Source organism: Bufo bufo, chromosome 2 (genome assembly GCF_905171765.1).
Source record: "Bufo bufo chromosome 2, aBufBuf1.1, whole genome shotgun sequence".
In the NCBI taxonomy this organism is placed as follows: Eukaryota; Metazoa; Chordata; class Amphibia; order Anura; family Bufonidae; genus Bufo; species Bufo bufo.
In genome coordinates, this window is record NC_053390.1 from 478205033 (window position 1) to 478230123 (window position 25091).

The following is a 25091-nucleotide window of genomic DNA, read 5'->3' on the forward strand; positions in this document are numbered from 1 at the left end:
TAAAGAATGGCAAGAAAAGGTTAACTAAATTTTTAATGGACTTCAATGGCTTTTGTCACAACATAACCGAGATAACACTGACATGTGTTGTCAGTCGATTTTAGCTTGGATATATCTGTACTTAATCCAGGGCACTTCTAAGGGTGTAATTATAGTGTTAGTATAGAGTTCAAGACATGAGAGGGAAGGGATTCGGGACAGTGATCATTGTAGAGAGACTCTCTAAGTTTCTTAGTGTCAATGGTATGTAAATTTCTGAATGTGTGATAAGTAGGAGTGTGCTAAGATGGATGAGGAGTTGTGACAGTGAAGGAGAGTAGGTTGTGGTCAGAGAGTGGGAGAGAAGAGGTAGTAGTCAGAAATGGAGCAGAGCCATAAAAAGACCAGGTTAAGTGTGTTACGGTCTTTCTGCATCTTAGAGTTTAAAAGTTGTCAATGTCTAAGACAGGAGGTAAGAAGCTGAGAGGCAGACAGGGATGTCTATGGGGGTGTTGAAGTCACCCAAATTGAGAGTTGGTAGTTTGGAAGACAAGCAGTGTGCCAGCCAGGCAGCAGAGTGACCCAGGAACTGGGGGAGTGGGCCAGGGGGTCAGTAAATAACTGACACTCAGAGAGAGGATGAAAGAGTCTGAGGGTATGGCTCTCAAAAGATGTGAATAAGAGCGATGGTACTGGGGGACTGGAAAGTGCATTGAGGGGAAATAAGTATGCCAATTCTACCTCCATGTCTGTTGTCTGATCTGGGCGTATGTGAAACTGTGTAGGCCACCTTAAAAGAGCGACAGGCGAAGAAGTGTCAGATTACTGAATCAAAGTTTCGGTGAGGGCCAGCAGGTTAAGATAATTAGTAAGAAAGGTGTTGTGAATTTAGAGGAGCTGGTTACACAAAGTCAGTGGATTCCAGAGCACACCATTAGGAGAGCGAAGAGAGGACATAGAACTAATGTTTGAGATTAATAGGGTTTCTATGGGAGATGGAGAATGGATTGGAATTAGAAAATGGAGGGCTGGGGTTAGGAAAGATATCCCCTGAAGTTAGAAGCAAATGTATGAAGAGGAAGAGCAGATGACTGTGTGATTTGTAAGAGAGCTTATTGTGCTGCACCCTGAAACATGATGGGTTGAGATGATTCAGGAAGGTGAATGTGATCCTAATATTATGCGATCAATACAGGCTTGGGTCAAAAACTAATACATGGCACTATAGGATATAGTGCTATATATTTATTTTTTAGAATATTCATCATTTTTTTTCCATCTGAAGTTATGATTCCTCCCTGCTTAAGTTGCTTGACAAGCAACTTAAGCAGGGAGGAATCATAACTTCAGATGGGAAAAAAAATGACGAATATTCTAAACGAATATACAGCACTATATTCTATAGTGCTATATATTTGTTTTTGGCCCACGCCTGCATTGATCGCGTAATATTCGCATATTACACGATCATTACCTTGCTAATTTTTCGAGTAATTTTTTTTTAGAATATAACGAATATTTGAATTTGGGAATATTCTATTAATATTCTACAAAATATTTGCGAAATATTGCGAATTTGAATATGACCCCTGCCGCTCATCACTATTGTCCACTTTCTGAGGCCTCTGTGCGCACTATGGGGCAATTATTTTGCCTCCATGAGGCTTAACCTGATGTCTTTTAATGTCAAGGGACTCAACTGCCCTCCAAAAGAGGTTCTATGTGTGGAGAGAGGCGCTGATTTTGAAAGCAGATGTAGTATGTGTGCAAGAATCGCGCCTTATTCACAACAAGATGCTAATAGCGTGAGGCACCGCCTCTATCCACACATCATACATTCCCATAATAGTAAAAAATGTAGAGGGGTTTTCATAGCAGTCAGGAACACAGTGGCCAGTGGCTGCTACTTAATACTGGTAAGTGCAATTAACATCACCTACACCCTAGTGATTCTTTATTCTCCAAAACGTCCACCAAATTTCATTCTTGAATAAACTGATGAGGAAAATCAAAACTGTAAGACAGGGCAAGCTTATCCTAAGCGGAGACTTTAATATCATAATTGGATCCCTCTATTGATTCCACAAATCCCACCCGCCAAATTGACATAAATCTCTCCTCCTTTATACACCCAGAGGGACTCTGTGATGTTTGGAGGGCGCAACATAGCTCAGAAATGGACTTCACTTATTTTTCACCATTCCACTTTTCTTATTCACGCATAGCTATGTTCCAAGTGGACAGAAATGTCTTACTACATACTACCCACACAGACATAGAGCTAATCCAATGGTCCGACCATGCTCCCATTACTATAATTGTAGCAGAATAATACCAGTCCCAACCAAATCCGATCTGGAGAAACAATACATACATCTCAAATCATGCTAAATATAGAAAGGAAATTGATAATGCTTTGAAAGAATACGTTCAATTTAATGTAGGATCAGTCTCTGACCCTTTTTCCATTTGGCAGGCACACAAAGCCGTCCTGAGAGGCTTCTTACTAAAATTGGCCATTTGTAAAAGAAAACTAGAGAGAAAGACGTAAATACCTCCCGCCAGTAACTTAGGGACCTGGAAAAACTAAATAAAACTCAGCTGTCAACCCAGAGATCTCTTGAGATTAGATTAGACAGAGATAAACTGTGAGGTTTGTTGTTACACAATTATGAAAGAGCACTCTTACGTACACGATCCTGATACTACGCACAGGGAAACAAGGCGGGCAGGCTGCTAGCAAGAAAAATGAAAGCCCAACAGGCCAAGTCTAAAATCCCTTTCCTTTTACACCCCCAATCAAAAGCTAAACTCACTGAATCTAGGGAGATAGCGGCTCAATTTAGATTCTATTATGAGGGTCTAAATCATCTCAAAAACAACACCAATCTCCCAGAAAACCATTCCCAATTAGTGAAGCACTTCCTGGAACAAGCCTTATTGCCCTCCCTTTCAGAATCCCAATTGACAACCCTAAATTGACCTATTTCAGGCGAGGAAATTGGAACCCTCATTAACGCCCTTGCTTTGGGGAAATATCGAGGCCCAGATGGACTATCAAATGAGTATTAGACTATTTCACCCAACTTTATTACCATACCTGGCAGCATTCCTCCAAAGAGCAGCAGATGGAACCCCATTTCCCACTGAAATGTTATCAGCCCTCATAGTAACTTTTCTAAAACCAGGTAAAGTAAATTATACGCCTCAAATATACGCCCTATTTCATTGTTAAATTCTGAGATTAAAATATTCGCCAAGTTGCTTGCTGGCAGACTTGCCCCGCTATTGCCCTCACTCATTACTGCAGACCAAGCGGGTTTCATTAAAGGTAGGCAGGCGTCAAATAACACTAGACGACTACTAAATATATTCAATTATGCAGAATCCAAAGGCACTCCTCTACTGGCAGTCACTATAGACGCAGAGAAAGCCTTTGACTGTTTTCATTGGTCATTCGCATTCTCGACACTTCAAATAATCGGCCTCAAGGGACAGATCCTCAATGCAATAATTAGCCTATACTTTTCCACATCAGCTAAAGTGTTTGTAAATGGAGTGGTTTCTGACAGCTTTGACATAAGTAATGGGTCCAGACAAAGCTGTCTGTTATCCCCACAAATTTTTAGATTCGCTCTGGAGCCCCTGTCACAGTGGATCAGGAATTCACTCAAAGTGGAAGGAATAGGGCCTAATACTCATACCATCACTCTGTACGCTGACTATATTATCCTTACCCTGACAAATCCAAGACAATCCTTGGAGAAAGCATAAACGATCATATCACGCTATGGAAGCCTTTCTTTCATATTACAAAGTAAACAAAGCAAAATCACAAGCGCTCACTATACACATTTCCACGGGGGATTGAAAAGACGTACAGATCGCGTATCTGGGTATAAATCTCACCTCGCCCTGCTCTCTTCTCTATAAGCAGAATTTCAGCCCCCTATTAAGTGTAATTGCACAAGATCTCAACAGCTTTAGCATGAAAGATCTTTCATGGGTGGGTAGAGTTGCTTCTTTTCAGATGATGACCCTACCCAAGATCATCTATAAATTCCGCACATTGCTCATACCCATGCCTGAGTTTTTCCTTAAGAAAGCCCAGGCTCTTCTCAATAAATATATTTGGCAATGAGAGCGACAGAATAGCCCATTCTCTCCTAAAGAAAAGAGGGTGGCATTGGACTTTCCTCAATTAAGGACTACTATAAGGCCACAGGGCTCTACTTTTTACCAGATTGGTGGTAACCCGACTATAAAAAAAACGTGGGTACAAATAGAGAAATATGAGGGAGGTCCCTTGAAGGATCACCTGATTGGAATGCTTTGGTATACTGGGGCCTCCAAACAGGAGTTGCTTTCTGCACACCACACAAGAACACTCTAGGTACAACTACACTCGACGACAGGTAAACCTACTTCCACCCTTGTGTCACACGCATCAACATACTTACTAGAAAGAGCTATTGAAGGCCTATATCTGTCATCCTGGCGGTTGCTGGGACTTACCTTAGTGGAGGGTAAAACATGAAGTCCTTTAAGGACATTAGATCCACTTTTCTGATTCCTCATATGGAATTTTACAAATACTTGAGAATACAACACTTCTTGGGCCCTATCCTTAGATCTCCCCCAGAGCCAACAGTGACACAATCAAACTACTGCAAACTCCACACTCTCACAGAAAACCATTACTCTACTTTTATGATCTCCTTGGAGACAGACATTCTTCACAAGACACACACGATGAGAGCATGGGAAGCAGAGCTGCAACAAACCTTCCCAGAGGACTGAAGGGGGCCTTGCATTTTCTTTCAACCCCTTTCAAATGCACTGCACACTATGAAGCTCAGGTGAAAACGATACACCGCTGGTATTACAGAAATTTCACCATATTTACCCGGGAGTACCCGCAACCTGTTGGAGAGAATGAAACCAGACAGGAACTCTACACCATATTCTATGGTCGTGCCCAAAGCTAACCATCTTTTGGCAACAGGTCTTATTAATATCGGAACTCAGCCTTATTTGGATAAAACCGTCCCCTGCATTGGCGCTACTATTTATAGGAGTGCAGAGATTCCCTCCTACCATTAGATCTTTGATAGGCCACATCATACTACAAGCCAAACTAGTAGTCACACGCCACTGGAAGAAAGTACATGCTTCTGAATTTTTAGAGGTCATACAGGCCCTTAACACTACATGCCGTTATGAAAGAACATTACCTCCCACTGTAACGTCCAGAACTCGAGTGGAGTCTACATTTTCCCCTTGGCACAATAACCACAGATTCACCCCATAACTGAAGGCTTGAAATAAATGATCACCCCATTAATGGAGCTTCGGAGAGTGATAGTTTGTCTGTTCTAGTACTATGTTTTAGAGTACTACACATATCCACAAAGAGTTTACACTGTACAGTAAAGTGAACTGGAGGATTACCCTCTAACCGTACTAATAGCTAATATTTATGTTTGTACTTTTGTACTCTTTCCTTTATTGTTTGAAACAATGTTCTGACAAAATACCCTGTAAAAATGTCTAAAAGAGTTTGGAATGACAATGCAAACAATGTAACTGTATGCTTTTACTTGTACCTAATGTGAGAAACGCTGATCAATATCTTGCTTTGATGTTTGTATACCCTTGAATACCAATAAAAAATGACTGATTAAAAAAAAAAAACGCATAATACAGTACCAGATTCAACAAATCTCATGTACGCTTTGCTTTTTTCTTAGGTGCGGAAATTGATCTGCTGTGTGAATTTTTAATCCTGCAGCATGTCAATTGGTGTTGCGTTTTTGCAGATAATACTCTTTTCAATAGAAGGGTGAGATCTGTAGGAAATCTGGATTAAATCCTCACCAAAAAATACTTTAAAAAAGCGGTGGTTTTGGTGCGGATTTCATGCAGATTGTCTGCCCTCAAATCTGCACCATATGCAGCTGGAGCTTCCCTTATCTTCAGCTGTCCTGCATATTAAAGAAGTTTTCCTTCTACAAAACTTGCAAAATGTGTTTGATATGTGAAAATCTACAATTTGAAATTAGGGTTGAAATGCCTAAATTATTACTTTATTAGAGTTCATTTCTTATTTGTTCAAATAATATACAGGTGCATCTTAATAAATTAGAATATCAAAGTTTATTTATTTCAGTAATTCAATTAAAAAAGAAAAAACATATATAGATTATTTACATACAGAGTGATTTATTATAAGCATGTATTTCTTTTAATGTTGACTATAGCTTACAGCTAATGAAAAGCCAAAAGTCAGTGGTTGAGATATATCAAGGCTGGCGTGGTGGATCCATCCGCCAGTCTTGATTTCCCTGCACTGACGTGAGATGCGCCTGATTTGTTAAGAGGCAGAAGCCTCTTAATAAATCGGGTGCACCTCTGCCCTGCTATGTGCCAGAAAGTGAAGTCTACGCCAGCCTCAGGCTGGCATAGACTTCAGCTATAACTTCCGCCACTTTCTGGCGAAAGTTATAGTAAATGCGGTGGGCGGCGCAAAGTTAGGCCCCCTTCAGCTAAGCCATGCCCCCTTTTCATTCAGGAAAAGTACACAAAAAGTTGCAAATTATGGTACGCAGATGCTGTGCGCCTTAATTTGAAACTTTTTTACGCCACAATTGTGGCATAGAAACAATGATAAATGTCCCCAGTAGCTCATAAAATTAGATTATTATATAAAAATTATTTTTAATACAGAAATGTTGACCTAATGAAAAGTATGTACAGTGTATGGTGTACACACAATACTTGGTCGGGGCACCCTTTGCATGAATTACTGAATCAATGGGGCGTGGCATGGAAGTGATCAGCATGTGGCACTGCTTAGATGTTGTGGATGCCCAGGTTGCTTTAATAGCCGCCTTCAGATCATCTGCATTGTTGGGTTTGGTGTCTCATAGTCCTCTTGACAATACCCCATAGATTGTCTATAAGGTTTAGGTAAGGCGCGTTTGCTGGCCAATCAAGCACAGTTATACCGTGGGTATTAAACCAGATACTAGTACTTTTGGCAGTGTGGGCAGGTGCCAAGTCTCCATTAAGCTTGTCAGCAGAGGGAAACATGAAATACTCTAAAATTTCCTGGTAGATAGCTGTGCTGACTTTGAACTTGGTATAACACAGGCATCCTCAAACTGCGGCCCTCCAGCTGTTGCAAAACTACAACTCCCAGCATGCCCGAACAGCCTACAGATATCAGCCTACAGCAGGGCATTGTGGGAGTTGTAGTTTTACAACAGCTGGAGGGCCGCAGTTTGAGGATGCCTGGTATAACATAATGGACCAACACCAGCAGATGACATGGCTCCCCAAACAATCAATGACTGTGGAAACTTCACATTGCACCTCAAGCAGCTTGGATTATGTGACTCTCCACTCTTCCTCCAGACTCTGAGACCAAATGAAATGCCAATTTTACTTTCATCTGAAAACAGGTGCTGGGTCCTCTAGAGAGAAAGAGAGTGAGAGATGCACTTTTTGTAGCTGTAGCCTGTTTTGGGACCTCCTAGTATCAACTCAAAATGTCACTATCGGGTAGTTTAAAATGTATTTTCGAAAACCAGAAAACCTATTTAGCTCAGATAATTCCACCATTTGTGTACTCTACACCAGGAGTGCACTGCAGTATCACTGTGCTTGTTTGGCCAGCAAACTCGCCTGACCTAAACCCTATAGAGAATCTATGGGGTATTGTTAAGAGGAAGATGAGATACACCAGACCCAACAATGCAGACGAGATGGAGGCTGCTATAAAAGCAACCTGGGCATCCATGACACCTCAGCAGTGCCAAAGGCGGATTGCCTCCATGCCACGCCGCATTGATGCAGTAATTCATGCGAAAGGGGCCCAAACCAAGTATTGAGTGCATATACTGTACATACTTTTCAGTGGGCCAACATTTATGTTTTAATTGGTCTTATATAATATTCTAATTTTCTGAGATACTAACTTTTGGTTTCTCATTAGCTGTAAGCCATAATCATCAACATTAAATGAAATAAACACTTGAAATTGATCACTCTGTCTAATAAATGTATAGAATGAGTTTCACTTTTTGAATGTAATTACTGAAATAAATTAACTTTTCAACAATATTCTAATTTATTGAGATACACCTATAGGAGAAATACTTAATATGGAAGTTAATATTGATAGTTTTCATGAAAATGAAAAATTACCTTCTAAAGCATGTGATTTTTATTTTCTTAAATAGAAGGAAAGATTTGTGAAGCTGCTTGATCAACTGCACAACTCATTGCGTATTGACCTTTCAATGTACCGGGTAAGAAAAAAATTCAGTTTTATGATATGTACAAACATAAAAAATAAAAAAACGTAAATATGAATTCTGTCCCAGCCCAAATTAAAGAATAAGTAAGAGTATTACATGCACAGGTAAAAATTATAGTCCTCTTCAATTCATCATTTTTTTTTGTCAGGTAAGGTCATTGCCTAAATGCCCCTAATGGTGACTTCAAGCAGAGACAGACCATTTTATAATACACTATATGAGGGAAACCACAGACTTAGAATTGTATGGGGGAGATTTATTAATGTATTTATGTCAGTTGTTTGGACCATATTTATGCCTGTTCACATATATATATTTTCTTTTATTAAAATTTCTTCTACTTAGTAAAAAAAAAAAAAAAAAATCATAAACTTATCAGAAATCTGGAGCGTTGCACTTTGCATTCAGCATTGCCTGGGAATGTTTGACTCGTGTGTACTGGGAAACTAAGTGGGGGGGGGTCCATACAAAACTTGCTAGTGGTCCCTTAGAGATATTTGCACCCAGGGCACATGACCCAATAGCCCACAGCTATACCACTGCCCTTTACAATTCATAATGCATTCTTCAATAACATACAAATTTTATGTATTATCATTATTTTTTATTCATTACTAATTATTTTTTATTGGAGAATCTCTTTAATATTTTGTATTTTTTCCTTTAAAAAAAAATAAAAAAATATTAGAACCAATCTGTCAGGATCACGACTTAAGATTTAAGATTAGCATTGAGCGACGTTATGAAATCCTCCATTCAGCTGAATTTCACAAATAAATTTGCTTCGTGATTAATTAGTTCATCATGAAGCGTATTTCTTTGTAAGTAGCATTTGCAATGGCAGGGAATGTGATTGTGCCACCCCCATCATTTAACCCCTCAGATGCCGCATTCATATCTGATTGTGCATATAATGTAAAAATGGAGACCTTTCAGGCCAAAAAAAGAAAAAAAATACCCACCTCATCCATTTGAGAGTGAAGAGGCCACTGTGGCAATCTTGATTGAAGATCTTGTGCGGTGCTTGGTGACATCATACGTCATGAGATTTTGTGCAGGATCTTCAATCAAGATGGCCACGACAGCCTCTTCGCGCTCAAACGGATGAGGTGAGTATGTTTTTTTACGCCATTTCAGGGAAAATTGATTTGTTAACACGAAGCACAAGGAAATTCTGTTTTATGGCAAATCAAATTTTCCCTGAAATCGGATCAAAGTCCACCTTGGATACTTCATTTCACTCAACCCTACTCAGGATGTGATCTCAAAGGGTCACCCAGATTTTAACGGTAACCTCCCAACTCTGCTACTTTGAGCCATAGGGTTATGCTAAATCTTTCCCCTTCAGCTGGTATCCACATCTAAGGGATCTTGGCTGCCATCACTTTTATTAGGCGACAAGATGCCTTAAAGTTAAGTAACTCACAATTACCCTCTCAAACCCACTATTCGCTCTAGCATTCACAGAGTTAATACAGTTTGTAATCTTTAAAGAGGACCTTTCATCAGTTTAGCCCTAGTGTAATTATGGTCTTACCTTATAGGGCAGCCCCCACTGATGCCATGGCACTTATTTTTTTTCCAAAGACCTCATTCTCCCTGGCTAAGAGCAGTGTGCTCTGATTGGATGAGCTCACAGCCAGGGAGAATAGAACTGCCCCCAGCAAAACTGCGAGTCTCCGCCTAGTATAACCAAGTCGGCTAATTATAATCTAAGGCGCCAAAATTAATGAGTGGACGAACATAGGGGTCTTTGGGAAAAAAAAAGTGCCATGGCATCAGTGGGGGCCGCACTATAAGGTAAGACCATAAATAGACTAGGGCTAAACTAATGAAAGGTCCTCTTTAAAAACACATGAAGGCTCTTATTAAAGTGAAGTTTTAATATCGACAGGACAGTGTGTACAAAACATAGTTATCAAAATGTAAAAATACAATGTCATGCAAATACAATGTGCAAAATAACAGTTTGAAAATAAAAAGGATAAAAGAAATGGAACTTAACACGTTATAAAATGATAGAAGTCCGGTTGCCTGGGAGTAGCATGAAAGTTGGCCAGATCATCAACCCAATTGTCCCCCAGAGGAAATTACAATTAGCTAAAGGGACACACACCTTAAAGTGGTTGTCCGGGATCAAACTTATTTTTTTTAAAACCTCTTACTCACCTTTAGTAGCTGAGTCTATATTCCCAAGGTGGTTTGAGGTAGCTTTTACACTGGATCATGGCTCCTACAGTCCTGAACAGATCTTTTACATATCCGTTTATCTGTTCATTCACTTCCTGCCGCACTGCACTGTGGTTCCCAATGCAGAGCGGCATCTCCTGGTTTCTCCTGTGTAAAATTGCGTCCCTGCACCCGCCCCCTCATACATATTCATGCATCCAGCAGAACGTTCACTCCCCCTTCGATCCGCCCCCTCATACATATTCATCCTTCTGCCTCATATTCCTCCCCCATATGTACGCCCAGAAACTCCTCCTTGCTCTCTCTCTGGCATCTGTCATGCGCTCAGTGTTTGCAGAGCAGAGAGGCAACGGAGGCAGACAGTGAACTATAGTTAGAACAGCCAATAGGAGAACTCCAGGACCATACATATAATATACTGGGGTCTAGTGTACAATATTATAACAAAAAAAGCCAACCAATAACCCCGAAAAAATTGAAAAACACTTATATAAAATATATGCAGTTTTATTAGTACATAAAGTATACACAAGAATAACAAAAGTCCCCCGGTCATGGGAAGGCGGGGAACCCAGTGTGACGGGGAGATAATCCCACCCTCACATGTACCGCCCAAAAAGGGAGACAGACCAGAAAATCCGGAAATAATCAACCACACCCTAGGGGCCCGATAGTAGATGTCCGTACATACCATATGACTAGATACAAGCCCAAATGGATGGAGATGAATAGTATCTACTACCCCCAGTGCCGTGTCAGAATAACATATGAGAAACAGTGGCCAGCAACCAATTATCAAAGGCAAGTGGTTTGGTCACAGCTGTACAGGTAAAAATCAAAGCAAAGACACGCCAGTGGTAGGCACATTACAATGATCACTGTTACATAATCACATCAAAAAACATAGGAATGTATCAATTACCCATAATATGTGGAAGCACCGAATGTCTGGGCAGAGCGATACCTCGACGCGCGTTTCGCCAGGAAAAGGCTTCGTCAGGAGGATTGAACAAATAAATATGCAAGTCGTCTATTTTTAATATGCATGTGTATTGCATTTTATGCATGTTTACACATGAACTAAAATTGATGTTTAGAATTTAAAATAACTTTATGGATATATGGAATTGCATCAATTATGTGTAGGGTGCCGATATATAGAACTGAATTGATTATATTTAGGGTGCTACTGCTGACATATAGAATTGGTATCAATTTCATGTGAGGTGCCGAGACAGTATCTCAATGGCTTTTTTATTTGTCCAATCCTTATGACCTCCACCAGGTATGAGCGCATCCCATTGGTGCGCTGTGATATGACGTCATGGGGGCGCTCCTTTATGGTCGCCTCAGAGTCGAGTGGGGCGTGCTCCTGGGCTGTGCGAGCAGGCTAGAGGGGTTGTGCGGCGCATTGCCAGTGCCCACGGCTTCACCCGATGGTTGGGTCGTGCGGCGCATGGAGCGCAGTATACGTGGCTCTTTGGCGACTGGCGGCGCGTTCCCCTGACGTCAGCTCCTCATTCACCATGCGCACTACTATTATCTGGTTTTGACCTCACTATTTAAGACTGACACCTGTGCATTTTACTTACCTCCTGACAAAGCCTTTCCTGGCGAAACGCGCGTTGAGGTATCGCTCTGCCCAGACATCCGGTGCTTCCACACATTATGGGTAATTGATACATTCCTATGTTTTTTCATGTGATTATGTAACAGTAATCATTGTAATGTGCCTACCACTGCTGTGTCTTTGCTTTGATTTTTACCTGTATAGCTGTGACCAGACCACTTGCCTTTGATAATTGGTTGATGGCCACTGTTTCTCATATGTTATTCTGACACGGCACTGAGGGGTAGTAGATACTATTCATCTCCATCAATTTGGGCTTGTATCTAGTCATACGGTATGTACGGACATCTACAATTGGGCCCCTAGGGTGTGGTTGATTATTTCCGGATTTTCTGGTCTGTCTCCCTGTTTGGGCGGTACATGTGAGGGTGGGATTATCTCCCCGTCACACTGGGTTCCCCGCCTTCCCATGACCGTGTGCCTTTTGTTATTCTTGTGTATACTTTATATATTAATAAAACTGGATATATTTTATGAGTGTTTTTCTATTTTTTTGGGGTTATTGGTTGGCGCTTTTTTGGGCAGACAGTGAACTACCATACTGGGAGCGGCTGCCTCCATTCATTATAATGCTCAATGCCTGGTGACGTCACGGGGCTTAGCACGATGTCGGCCAGCCAAGTTACCGCCCCTCCATCCTCTCTGCTTAATTACCTAGGCTGCCAGTGACATTATTAGGCTCCCTGAGCAGCGGAAGAGGAGTCTTTGCTCGCCTGCCAGGGACCAGGTACGTCACTGAAGAAAATAAAATACTTCCGGACAAGAATTATCATGAGGAAAAGGGGGCTTGAGAAATATGTTCTAAAGGTACTACAGTCGTGGCCAAAAGTTTTGAGAATTAGATAAATATTGGAAATTGGAAAAGTTGCTGCTTAAGTTTTTATAATAGCAATTTGCATATACTCCAGAATGTTATGAAGAGTGATCAGATGAATTGCATAGTCCTTCTTTGCCATGAAAATTAACTTAATCCCCAAAAAAACTTTCCACTGCATTTCATTGCCGTCATTAAAGGACCTGCTGAGATCATTTCAGCAATCGTCTTGTTAACTCAGGTGAGAATGTTGACGAGCACAAGGCTGGAGATCATTATGTCAGGCTGATTGGGTTAAAATGGCAGACTTGACATGTTAAAAGGAGGGTGATGCTTGAAATCATTGTTCTTCCATTAACCATGGTGACCTGCAAAGAAACGCGTGCAGCCATCATTGCGTTGCATAAAAATGGCTTCACAGGTAAGGATATTGTGGCTACTAAGATTGCACCTCAATCAACAATTTATAGGATCATCAAGAACTTCAAGGAAAGAGGTTCAATTCTTGTTAAGAAGGCTTCAGGGCGTCCAAGAAAGTCCAGCAAGCGCCAGGATCGTCTCCTAAAGAGGATTCAGCTGCGGGATCGGAGTGCCACCAGTGCAGAGCTTGCTCAGGAATGGCAGCAGGCAGGTGTGAGCGCATCTGCACGCACAGTGAGGCGAAGCCTTTTTCCAGATGGCCTGGTGTCAAGAAGGGCAGCAAAGAAGCTGTTACGCTGAACGCTCCGGGTCCCCTGCTGGCCTCGGAGCGCTCACAGCATATGCCCCCAGGCAGCACTCCAGCGTCTCGGCGTGTGCGTCCTCGCTCTCTAGGGCGCGCGCGCGCCGGGACTCTTAGATTCAAAGGACCAGTGCACCGGTGATTGGTGCCTGGTCCAAAGGGGTTATTAAGGGTTAAGGTTGTGAGAGGCAGTGCTGACTTAATTAGGCTGCACCTGTGCACTGCCCATTTATACCTTCTCCTCCCACAGCTTTCTGCCGGATCTTTGTGCCTTGTGCCTCAGAGAAAGCGTTCCTTACTATGTTAGTTTGCCTTACCTGTTGCCGTACCCGTTGCTACCGTCTACTCGCCTTTGAACCTTTGCCGCCTGCCTGACCGCTGCTACGTCCGAGTTCGCTCTTGCCTTCTCCCTGTGTACCACGCCATATCACCAGCCAGAGAGGTCGAGTTGTTACTAGGGGACACGACCTGGTAGTTACCGCCGCAGCAAATCCATCCCGCTTTGCGGCGGGCTCTGGTGAAGACCAGTAACTGCTTAGAACCGATCCTCTAGTACAACCCGCGCCATCGCCTCTCTGGTCCAGAGGATCCACTACCTGTCCTGCCGGTACGTGACAGAAGCCACTTCTCTCCAAAAAAAAACATCAGGGTCAGATTGATCTTCTGCAGAAAGTATGGTGAATGGACTGCTGAGGACTGGGGCAAAGTCATATTCTCCGATGAAGCCTCTTTCCGATTGTTTGGGGCATCTGGAAAAAGGCTTGTCCGGAGAAGAAAAGGTGAGCGCTACCATCAGTCCTGTGTCATGCCAACAGTAAAGCATCCTGAGACCATTCATGTGTGGGGTTGCTTCTCATCCAAGGGAGTGGGCTCACTCACAATTTTGCCCAAAAACAAAGCCATGAATAAAGATCGGTACCAAAACACCCTCCAACAGCAACTTCTTCCAACAACCAAAACAACAGTTTGGTGAAGAACAATGCATTTTCCAGCACGATGGAGCACCGTGCCATAAGGCAAAAGTGATAACTAAGTGGCTCGGGGACCAAAACGTTGACATTCTGGGTCCATGGCCTGGAAACTGCCCAGATCTTAATCCCATTGAGAACTTCTGGTCAATCCTCAAGAGGCGGGTGGACAAACAAAAACCCACTAATTCTGACAAACTCCAAGAAGTGATTATGAAAGAATGGGTTGCGATCAGTCAGGAATTGGCCCAGAAGTTGATTGAGAGCATGCCCAGTCGAATTGCAGAGGTCCTGAAAAAGAAGGGCCAACACTGCAAATACTGACTCTTTGCATAAATGTCATGTAATTGTTGATAAAAGCCTTTGAAACGTATGAAGTGCATGTAATTATATTTCACTACATCACAGAAACAACTGAAACAAAGATCTAAAAGCAGTTTAGCAGCAAACTTTGTGAAAACGAATATTTGTCATTCTCAAAACTTTTGGCCACGACTGTACATACATGTTTGTAATGTTTGTTATTAGAATACTATTAGACAAATGTCCCCAATCCCTGACAACCCCTTTAAGAAGGTCTGCAGATTCCACCTCTAGCCCCCCATTCTTTGATGTTATGGAAAGGCTAGTGTGTATGCTAATGGTCTTTTACAACCGAGTTTTGAGGTCAGCTTAACCATGGTTTTGACTAAAAGCTGTCCACTAAAATATATTTTCTTGTGGGCATCATAGCAACTTCATAATACCTTCAACCAACCCATAATAATGTTATGCACATGTGCATTTCAAATGTAGAGGGGTTAGAGGCAGTACTTGAGGAGTTCCATAATTGATATATCTTAGGCTACTTTAACACTAGCGTTAGTTTGTCCGGCGGCTGTCCTGACAGGGGAACAGCCTGTCGAAGCCGTTCTAATGCTTTCACTCGTGTGTTACGGAAGTCCGGCCCGGCCCCATTCACCTCAATCAGGGCTCTGTAAGGCTCTGTAATGGGGACGGGCATGAGATGCGGCCGCCTCTCGGCATGTTTACCATGCTGCGGCCGCATCTCCCTCCCCTCTCCAATATAGTGAATGAGGCCAGGCCGGGCTTCCAGCACCACACAAGTGCAAGCTTAGTACAGATCTGGCAGGCTGTTCCCCTGCAGGAACAGCCTGCCCGACAAACTAACGCTAGTGTGAAAGTAGCCTTACAGAGCCCTGATTGAGGTGACGTTAACACAGGTGATGCTGGTAAATGGCCTAAGTCCAACATGAGCAGCATATTGCCACATTATGGATAAGGTCCAGTATTTTTTTGATGAATATTCATCTGTATGGGTTTTTATACATGACCCCTTCTGAAGGTCAAAGTATCCTCAGCCTGACGTACTGAACAGCTCCACCAGTATCTAGGAGTTTTGAGGAAATAGATGTCAGCAACAGGTTTTATGAGGGGATACCTCCTGTCTATGTGAATTTGTTCTGCTTCCCTGATTTTGTTTAAACAAACTTTGTGTCCTGGTTTTGGGAATAAGACATCGACAATTTTATGGCCAGTCACAAGAATGTCAGGGGGGCTTCTACTACTCTGCTATCTAAAAATCATTTTAATATCTATACCACCACACTATGTATGTAAGATATATTCACATATTACATATTGGTATAAAACAGTGAAATATTATTTTATAGTTGAAAATTATATATATATATATATATATATATATTCAACGTATATATGTGTGTATGTACCGCGATCACTCAAAAACGCAACCATCTATTTCAATGAAACTTGGTACACATCCCTTGCTATCTGGAAAGAAATCTTGTGAGGGTCACAGCTTTCTAGCACTTACCGTTCCTGAGATATTCCCAAAAAATTCAAATATGGCACATCACATGACCTACATTAGCCAAAAGAATCCTGCAAGTCTTTCTCTTCATATCCCAACTGCCATACACACGGTCACATGTCCCTTATCAGCCAATAGAAGCTTGCAGGTTCTTAGTCTCCACATACACAGTTTTACACCAGGTTTCACAACCCAGCCATTTTTCTTCACTGCTGTAGATCAGCTTTAAAAGGGCAGGGGGCAGTGGATAAAACTGTTAAGGGAGCGAAGTGCTGTGGAGGTCACAGTTCAGGGGCAGGTAGGGTGGCCATCCTCAATAGACGGACTTAAAAACCCTGCCCCAGGTCCCGCTAAGCCACGCCACCTCCCACTCCGCAGCCGATGGGGATTGAAAAAATGAAGGTAAAAATCAACTTCTGTCAGCTTCAGTGGATCGAAGGAGGGTGACTTTCTCCCTGCAGATCATGGTCAGACAGCATAGTGCTGCTGTCTGAGAGTGAGCTGTTCAAAAGAACATCCCTGAGTCCGTCCAGGCCATGCGCTTAAAACAGACCTATGTCCACCCTAGGGGTAGGCTGCTGTGGAGGTCACAGATAAGGGGATGGTCTGCTATGGAGGTCAGTGTTAAGGGGCAGATTGCTGTAGAGGTCACTTTTAAGGGGACGGGGTGTTGTGGAAATCACTGTTAAGGAAATGGGGTACTTGTTACCAGGGAGATGAGGACGCTGGCCACGTCCGACGCCGGCTCCTCCTCCCTCTTTATCGGGACGCCAGTGGTGCTTCAACGAGGGAGTGCACTGCCGATTCCCTGTTAGAGTACCCCCCCTTCTACGAGGGGCCACTGGACAATTACTCAACAGAGCCGGTTTTTCAGGGTGTGCCAGATAAAATTTTCTAATAAAGCTAGTAGCATGCATTTTATTAGCTGGCACCCAAGACCTCTCTTCCAGACCAAAACCTCTCCAGTGAACCAAATACTGCAAAAAATTTCAAATTTTCCTTACATCAAGGGTTCTAGAAACCTTGTATTCTAGGTGACCGGCAACCTTCACTGGTGATGGAAACTCCTGTGCAGGAGATACAGATGGCACATACTTTTTGAGTAATGCTTTGTGAAAAACTTTACGAAAGGAGTCAGGTAACAGTAACTTAAAAGATACAGGGTTAATGATGCCTATAATCTCATAAGGACCAATAAATCAAGGTGCAAATTTACCCGAAGGTACCTTAAGATGCAAATTCTTGGTGGACAACCACACCTAGTCTCCCAACCCAAAATTTTCAAAAGTTGCATTAAACTTCTGAACCTTCTGGGCTTTCTTCAGGTTTGACTGAACCTGGGCCCAGAATGTGCACAGTTCTTTAACTACAAAATCAGCCTCCGGAACCTGGGAAGAAGACGGCGAGAATGAACAAAATCGCGGATGAAACCCCAAATTACAAAAGAAAGGAGACATATCGGTAAACGGGTTCATCGGATTGTTAATGGCGAATTCCGCCACAGACAAGTATTTCGCCCAACGATGTTGGTTGTCAGAGACATAACACCTTAAATATTGTTCCAGGGACTGATTAAGACATTCAGATTGACCATTGGTTTTGGGATGGAATGCCGAAAATAAAGACAGAGAAACAAAAAAATTATGACAAAAGGCCCTCCAAAATGTTGAAACAAACTGAACGCCTCTATCAGAAACAATATTCTCTGGAATACCATGTAAGCGAACTATGTGGCCAACAAAAAGAGACGCTAAAGTTTTAGTATTTGACAGGGGAATAAAATGACACATTTTGCTAAACCTATCCACAACCACCCACACAACTGTCTAACCCTCAGACATCAGTAGATCGGTATTAAAATCCATGGATACATGAGACCAAGGCCTACCAGTAGGGTTGAGTGAACCCGAACTGTAAAGTTCGGGTTCGTACTGAACTTTAAGATTTTTGGACCCCTGACCCGTACCCGAACTTTTCAGTAAAGAAAAAAACCAATCAACAAGCGTTTAACTCATGTGCCCTTAGAAGCCATCACAGCCATGCCTACTAATTGCATGGCTGTGATTGGCCAGTGCAGCATGTGACCCAGCCTCTATATAAGCTGGAGTCACGTAGCGCTGCACGTCACTCTGATAATATCAATGTAGGGATAGGATGCTGCTGCTGTAAGGGAAAGAATAGGAAAGAATCAGTTATCAGAAGTGCTTGTTAACTCAGCGATCTACAGCGATTTTGTTTTATGGATGCAGTTACCCTGCTCTGAGCCCAGTGACACAGAAAAATAACTTTCATCCATCTGTTAGTTGGGTGGGCGTCGGCAGCCATTTTATGCAAGTTCAGTGCCACAGCAAAGCATATATGCATTTGTGACAGTGAAATACAAGCTTGAAATACTGCAATTATATTCTGGGTTTTCAAAAAAACACAAATTTTTTGCAAGACTCTACATCTGGGGCCTTTGCTGCATTTATCACAGTGAAATGCAAGTGTTAGATTGTGCTGTTATATTCTGGAATAAAAAAAACACCCATTTTGGGCAACATAATAAATTTGCGGCCTTTGCTGGATTTCTGACAGTCCAATACAAGCGTGATATACCGCTGTTATATTCTGGTATAAAGAAAACACCCATTTTGGGCAAGATAATACATTTATGGCCTTTGTTGCATTTGTGACAGTCAAATATAGAGTTTAAATACTGCAGTTATATTCTTGGTTTAAAAAAACACCAATTTTTAGCAAGACCCTACATCTGGGGCCTTTGCTGCATTTGTCACAGTGAAATACAAGCTTGAAATACTGCAATTTTATATTCTGGTTTTTAAAAAAAACATAAATTTTCTGACAGTCCAATACAAGTGTTAGATACTGCTGTCACATTCTTGTTTTTTTTTTAAAAACACCTATTTTGGGCAAGATAATACATTTGCGGCCTTTGTTGCATTTGTGACAGTCATATACAAACTTTAAATACTGCTGTTATAGTCTGGGTTTAAAAAAACACCAATTATTTGCAAGACCCTACATCTAGGGCCTTTGCTGCATTTGTCGCAGTCAAATACAACCAGTCAATACTGCAGTTACATTGTTGGTTGACAAATTAAATATTTTTTAGACCGTGAAGTAATTGTAAAAAATTCTCCTGTCACTGTTGTGTGACCTCAAGAAATGTTTCCTCTTTATGACACCGCCACTGTCTTACTCTCAGTGAACTTAATTGTTGACTATTGGCGGTTACATTATCGTCTGACAAAAACCATCTGTTAGGTGGGTGAACTCAAAGAATGAGGAGAGCGTCAAATAAGGGACGTGGCCCAGGTCGTTGTGCTGCTGGTGGAGCTCCTGTTGCATGGTTAATCTGTGCCAGCTACACGCACAAGTGAAACACCTTCCTCAGGTGCGAGTAGGCGACAGAATCTTCAGCGTTATTTGGTAGGGCCGAATGCGGCTATACGAATGGTGAGGCCAGAACAAGTACAGGCGATAGTAGATTGGGTGGATGACAGTGCCTCCAGTTCCTTCACATTGTCTCCCACCCAGTCTCCTGCTGAAAGATCAGAGTTGGCACCTGTAGCCCATGTCCATCAGTCCTTCACCTCACCCCCTTGCAAATCAGTCAAGCAGTCCGAGCCCCAAGTCATGGAGCAGTCTCTTCTGCTTTTTGATGACTCTGCTAGCAGGGTTTCCCAGGGCCATCCACATAGCCCTGCCCCAGAAGTGGAAGAGATTGAGTGCACCGATGCCCAACTAATTGTTTCAGGATGAGTACATGGGAGGACCACTGCAGCACGTCTCGGATAATGACGAAACACAGGTGCCAACCGCTGCAGCTTTCTGCAGTGTGCAGACCGACCAGGAGGGCAGGGGTGAAGACTAGGTGGAAGATGATGTGGAGGACAATGAAGTCCTCAAACCAACATGGAATCAAGGTCATGCAAGTGACCTGTGTAGTTCGGAGGAAAAGGCGGTGGTCGCACAGAGCCACCAGCACAGCAGAAGAGGGAGCAGGGTGCAAAAGCAGAGCGGCCGTCCCCTAGACAGTACGCCTGCTACTGCACAACGAAGCAAGGGACCGAGCACACCAAAGCCAGCTCCAAGGAGTTTCCTGGCGTGGCAGTTCTTCAGACAATGTGCTGACGACAAGACACGAGTGGTTTGCACGCTGTGCAATCATAGCCTGAAGCGAGGCATAAACGTTCTCAACCTGAGCACAACCTGCATGACCATGCATCTAAGTGCAAAGCACGAGCTGCATTGGAGTAGACACCTCAAAAACAATTTGAAAAAAATTCTGCTGCAGTCTCTGCCTTTTCATCCACCTCTGGAGTGACAGTGGCACCTGCCACCCCGCAGAGGATCTGCCAGCAATGCCACCACCTGGGTCACCAAGCATCTCCACAATGTCCCATGGAAGAGTTCAACTCTCTATCTCCCAAACACTGGAGCGAAAGAGGAAGTAGCCCCCTACCCACCCGCGATCCCTGACCCTGAATGCCAGCATTTGAAAATTACTGGCCTTTGATATGCTGTTGCATTGCTTAAACCAAACCGCCGTTGCATTGCTTAAACCAAACGGCATCACTAATTATTCGTAATGGCTCTCAGGGAAATTAAAGGCCGTTTTCCACTCATCCCCCTCCTTAATTCGGATAAGATTATATGCCCCCCTAAGATCGGTTTTAGTGAACCAATGAGCTCCAAGTATTTGATAAAACAGGTCTGGGATCAACTGCAAAGAGTACCAGTTCTTAATAGTAATTTTATTTAGCTCCCTGTAATCAATACATGGTCTCAATCCACCGTCCTTTTTTCCCATGAAAAAAACACCCGCCCCCATAGGGAACACTGGGGTCTAATGTGTCCTTTTTGTAAACTCTGCTTCAAGTAATCGCTCATAGACTGTTGTTCTGGACTAGACAAATTATAAATACGACCCTTAGAGTACTTGGATCCTAGGATAAGGGTGATGGCACAATCATAGGGTCTATGGGGGGGGGAGGAAGTCAGCATCGATCATGGAAAAAACATCAGAAAAATCTATAATATTCTTAGGGAGAATTTTCGATTCCATAGAGACACCAGCTTGAACAGGAAGTCAGCAGGAATCCCAATTTAACCCCCATTTCTCTAATTCGCCCGAGGACCAGTTGATAACTGGGTTTTGAACCTGGAGCCAAGGCATACCAAGAACTATCTCCACGGGCAGATTTTTCAAAATCAAAATAGAGCAACTTTCTGTATTAAAAGCCCCCACTACCAAGGTCCCCTCAAGAGTACAATATTTCACAGTCCTGCCAACGAAAGGAGTGGAGTCAATTGCAATAATATGAATAGGGTTAGCAAGAGACAAAATGGGCACACCTAGGGAAATGGCGAATTTGTGGTCAATAAAATTAGAAGCGGACCCAGAATCAATGAATGCCACCCCACAACCTTTACAAGTGCCAAAAGAAATAACCTCAGGTAACAATACTTTTTTTAACCACCTTGTGGAGTACTTTATCCTTCTGGGCATCAGGACGGGGAACTTTCCTGCTAGGTGGAAGTTTAGGACATTGCCGCAACCAATGGTCTGTTTCACACAATAGAAGCAGGCACCCCTCTGACTTCTTTCATCCCTCATGGTAATTCCGAGTTGCATGGGTTCCTCTAGACAATCATCCAATTTGGTTCTCAAGGGTGGGGAACCGGGTTTAACTACCTCCTGTGGAAATGTAAACCATTCTGTCTCTTCCTGATACGTCAGTCCAGTCTAATGGCTAATGTCATTGTCTGTTCTAAGGTGTCTGGAGAGGGGTAACTGACCAACATATCCATCAGATCCTCAGATAGCCCTAACCTGAACTGACACTTAAGTGCTGGATCGTTCCAGCCAGAAGAAACACACAATTTTCAGAAAGCGGTGCAATATTCTTCCACCGGCCTGTTTCCTTGACTAAGACTTTAATCGACACTCTGCCACTGCCGACTTATCAGGTTAATCATAAAGTATGCCAAGTGCCTGAAAAAATGCCAGTCAGAAACCAAATAAGCAAATAACCAACCGTAAGCCTCAAGCAGAACAAAATGGAAGCCGAGGTCAAGAGCCAGGAGGTCACGTCAGCACAAAGGAATAACACAGGATCAAGGTCAACTACAAGACTAGGTCAGAATCCACAAGGTCACATCAATACACAGGAATAACACAGGATCAAGAGTCAAATACAAGCCGAGGTCGAATACACAAAATCACACATGAAGGAAAACGCTAGTGGTGTAGTAAGACCAATCACAGGCAACTTGTGGCCAGTAGGTTGCCTGTAAAATAGGGCAACCACGCTGAGGAAGCGTGCGCCGCTGGGTCCTTCCCAGCCCCTTGTTGCCAGGGAGATGAGGACGCCGTCCATGTCTGATGCCTGCTCCTCCTCCCTCTTTATCAGCGGGACACCAGCGGTGCTGCAAAGAGGGAGCGCACTGCCAATTCCCTGTTACACCGTGTTTGTCGGCTGATTGACATCTTTTATCAGGATAAAAGATGCACGATTATTGCCAGCATATCTCCCCATGTAAATAGGAATGTGCATCCGAGAATCAGTATAATTGAATGAGGGAAGAACGACTGTGGTAGTGATCATTCATCTCACATTCACTTTGCATTAGCCTACTATGATGCAAACGAGTGCTAATGGACATGTTTTCAGCGCTCATCCTGCCTAAATATTGGGCAGTTTAATAAGGCCTGAATTGTCAACGGCAAATGTGAGAAGTCATTCAGCTTATCAGTATGCATTTGTTCCCGATAGTTGCCTGCACCTTACAGGAGGTGAAAGCTACATTTACATGTAGCAATCACCTCCACTGTATGGGGATGAACAATCACAAAAGTGATCACTCGTCCTCATATACATTCATTGTTCCAGGGCAGCATATCGTTGTTTACACAGCCCAGGAGATTTATAATAAGTAGTGCAGGTGAGGAAAAAAGTGGAACCGTTGCCAATGGCTGCAGTCAGACTCCAGCTGTCAGTTTGCAGAGACCCTCTGGGAAATCAGAGCAACAAACTGTCATTCTATGGGCAACTGTTTTGAACCCAGTTTCACTTTTGATAAATGTACCTCACTCTATGAAGCTGTTATTTATTCTTAGCATCTTTCATATCTTCACATTATTGTGATTTGCTCTGTTTACCTTTCATGAAAATAATCATGATACCCATCGAAGAAATAGGATTGTTAACAACACCCATTCATTGGGTAAAAGCATTGCTTCCTAAGTCACTTTGTCACCTAAGTCATTATTTCTGGGTAGCAAGTTGTGTAAACAATGATCTGTGACGAATGCTTACGGATGCTTAACATGTCCATTAGCGTTTGTTATGGATAGTATTACATAGGCTAATGCAAAGTGAATGTGAGAGGAATGATCGCTACTGCAGTTTCTCCCTCATTATCGGAAGCACATCCAGAGTGGACTGGCCATAGACCCTACAGGTAAATTCCCTGGTGGGCTGATGCCCAGGGGGCCACCCGAGCCCTCCTCACAGCTGCAAGCCAGGGACATAATGAATGGATGCTCTCAGCATAATTTAATGCTGGGAGTATCAGGTACTTACCGCATGTCACTGGGCAATGGCTGCAAGTGTCCTCCTGCATTTAAACTGTATCACCGTTCTCAGTATTCAATTGAATACTGTAGTGACGGTGGCAGGATTTTGTGGTGCACTGTAGTATTTGGTTCTGCTGAGGTGGTATCTTGTGCTGCACTACAGTATTGCAGGCCCTGTCTACTTGTGTTACCCCGCCTTCTGTCACTTTGGACCCGCCTACAACATGGGGCCACTTTCAGTTTTTTTTTTTAGGGACACTTTAAGTTCCCATTCCACCCATGAGCACATCCATGATTACACAGGGAAATGTGCTGAGAATAATAGTGCATCGTTCATCCTGATAAAATATGCTAATCAGTTGACAAACAAGTGTTTGCTCATTTATCACATGTTTGGCTGAACGATTATAACAGCCAATTATCCAGAACGAGCATTCCTATGAAAGCTTGTATCTAAAGATGAGCAAAATTCTCAAATTCGATTTGGCTGGTTCGCCAAATTTTCTGAAAAAATTTGCTTTGATCCGAATATATTCACGGCAAATCACGTTAAACTGCTATTTCTGGGCTATAGAGAGCCTTTATAGGAGTGTGGAACACTTTGCCTTGCAGTAACACACATAGGGATTGTGCTGGGGTAGTGAAATAATATGACATGATTCTGTATGACATGTAGATGATAGGCATTGCTATTAGAATCACTGCACACTTCACTTATTTGGGCAGTCATGGTGCCAAAACTGACAGAGTGGCATGGTGACATAGTGTGGACATGGCAGCACCAGGAGGCCACAGAGTGGCAAGGTGACATAGTGTGGACATGGCAGCACCAGGAGGCCACAGAGTGGCAAGGTGACATAGTGTGGACATGGCAGCACCAGGAGGCCACAGAGTGGCAAGGTGACATAGTGTGGACATGGCAGCACCAGGAGGCCACAGAGTGGCAAGGTGACATAGTGTGGAGGTGGGTGGCAATACTAGTACTCGCTGAAGATGATGGGTGAAAGAAGTAGCACTTGGCATCAGATGTTTGGCATCAAGCGGGTAAC

At 42.9% G+C, this 25091-nt stretch overlaps 1 protein-coding gene across 1 annotated transcript in view; it reads left to right on the top strand.

Moving 5' to 3' along the window:
- Positions 1-25091, top strand: part of LOC120990939 (protein unc-13 homolog A-like) — a 2175961-nt gene that overhangs the window by 1036943 nt on the left and 1113927 nt on the right. The window contains exon 23 of the mRNA XM_040419831.1: positions 8223-8291. Coding sequence (XP_040275765.1) covers positions 8223-8291 — 69 coding nt within the window. The remainder of the gene's footprint in view (positions 1-8222; positions 8292-25091) is intronic.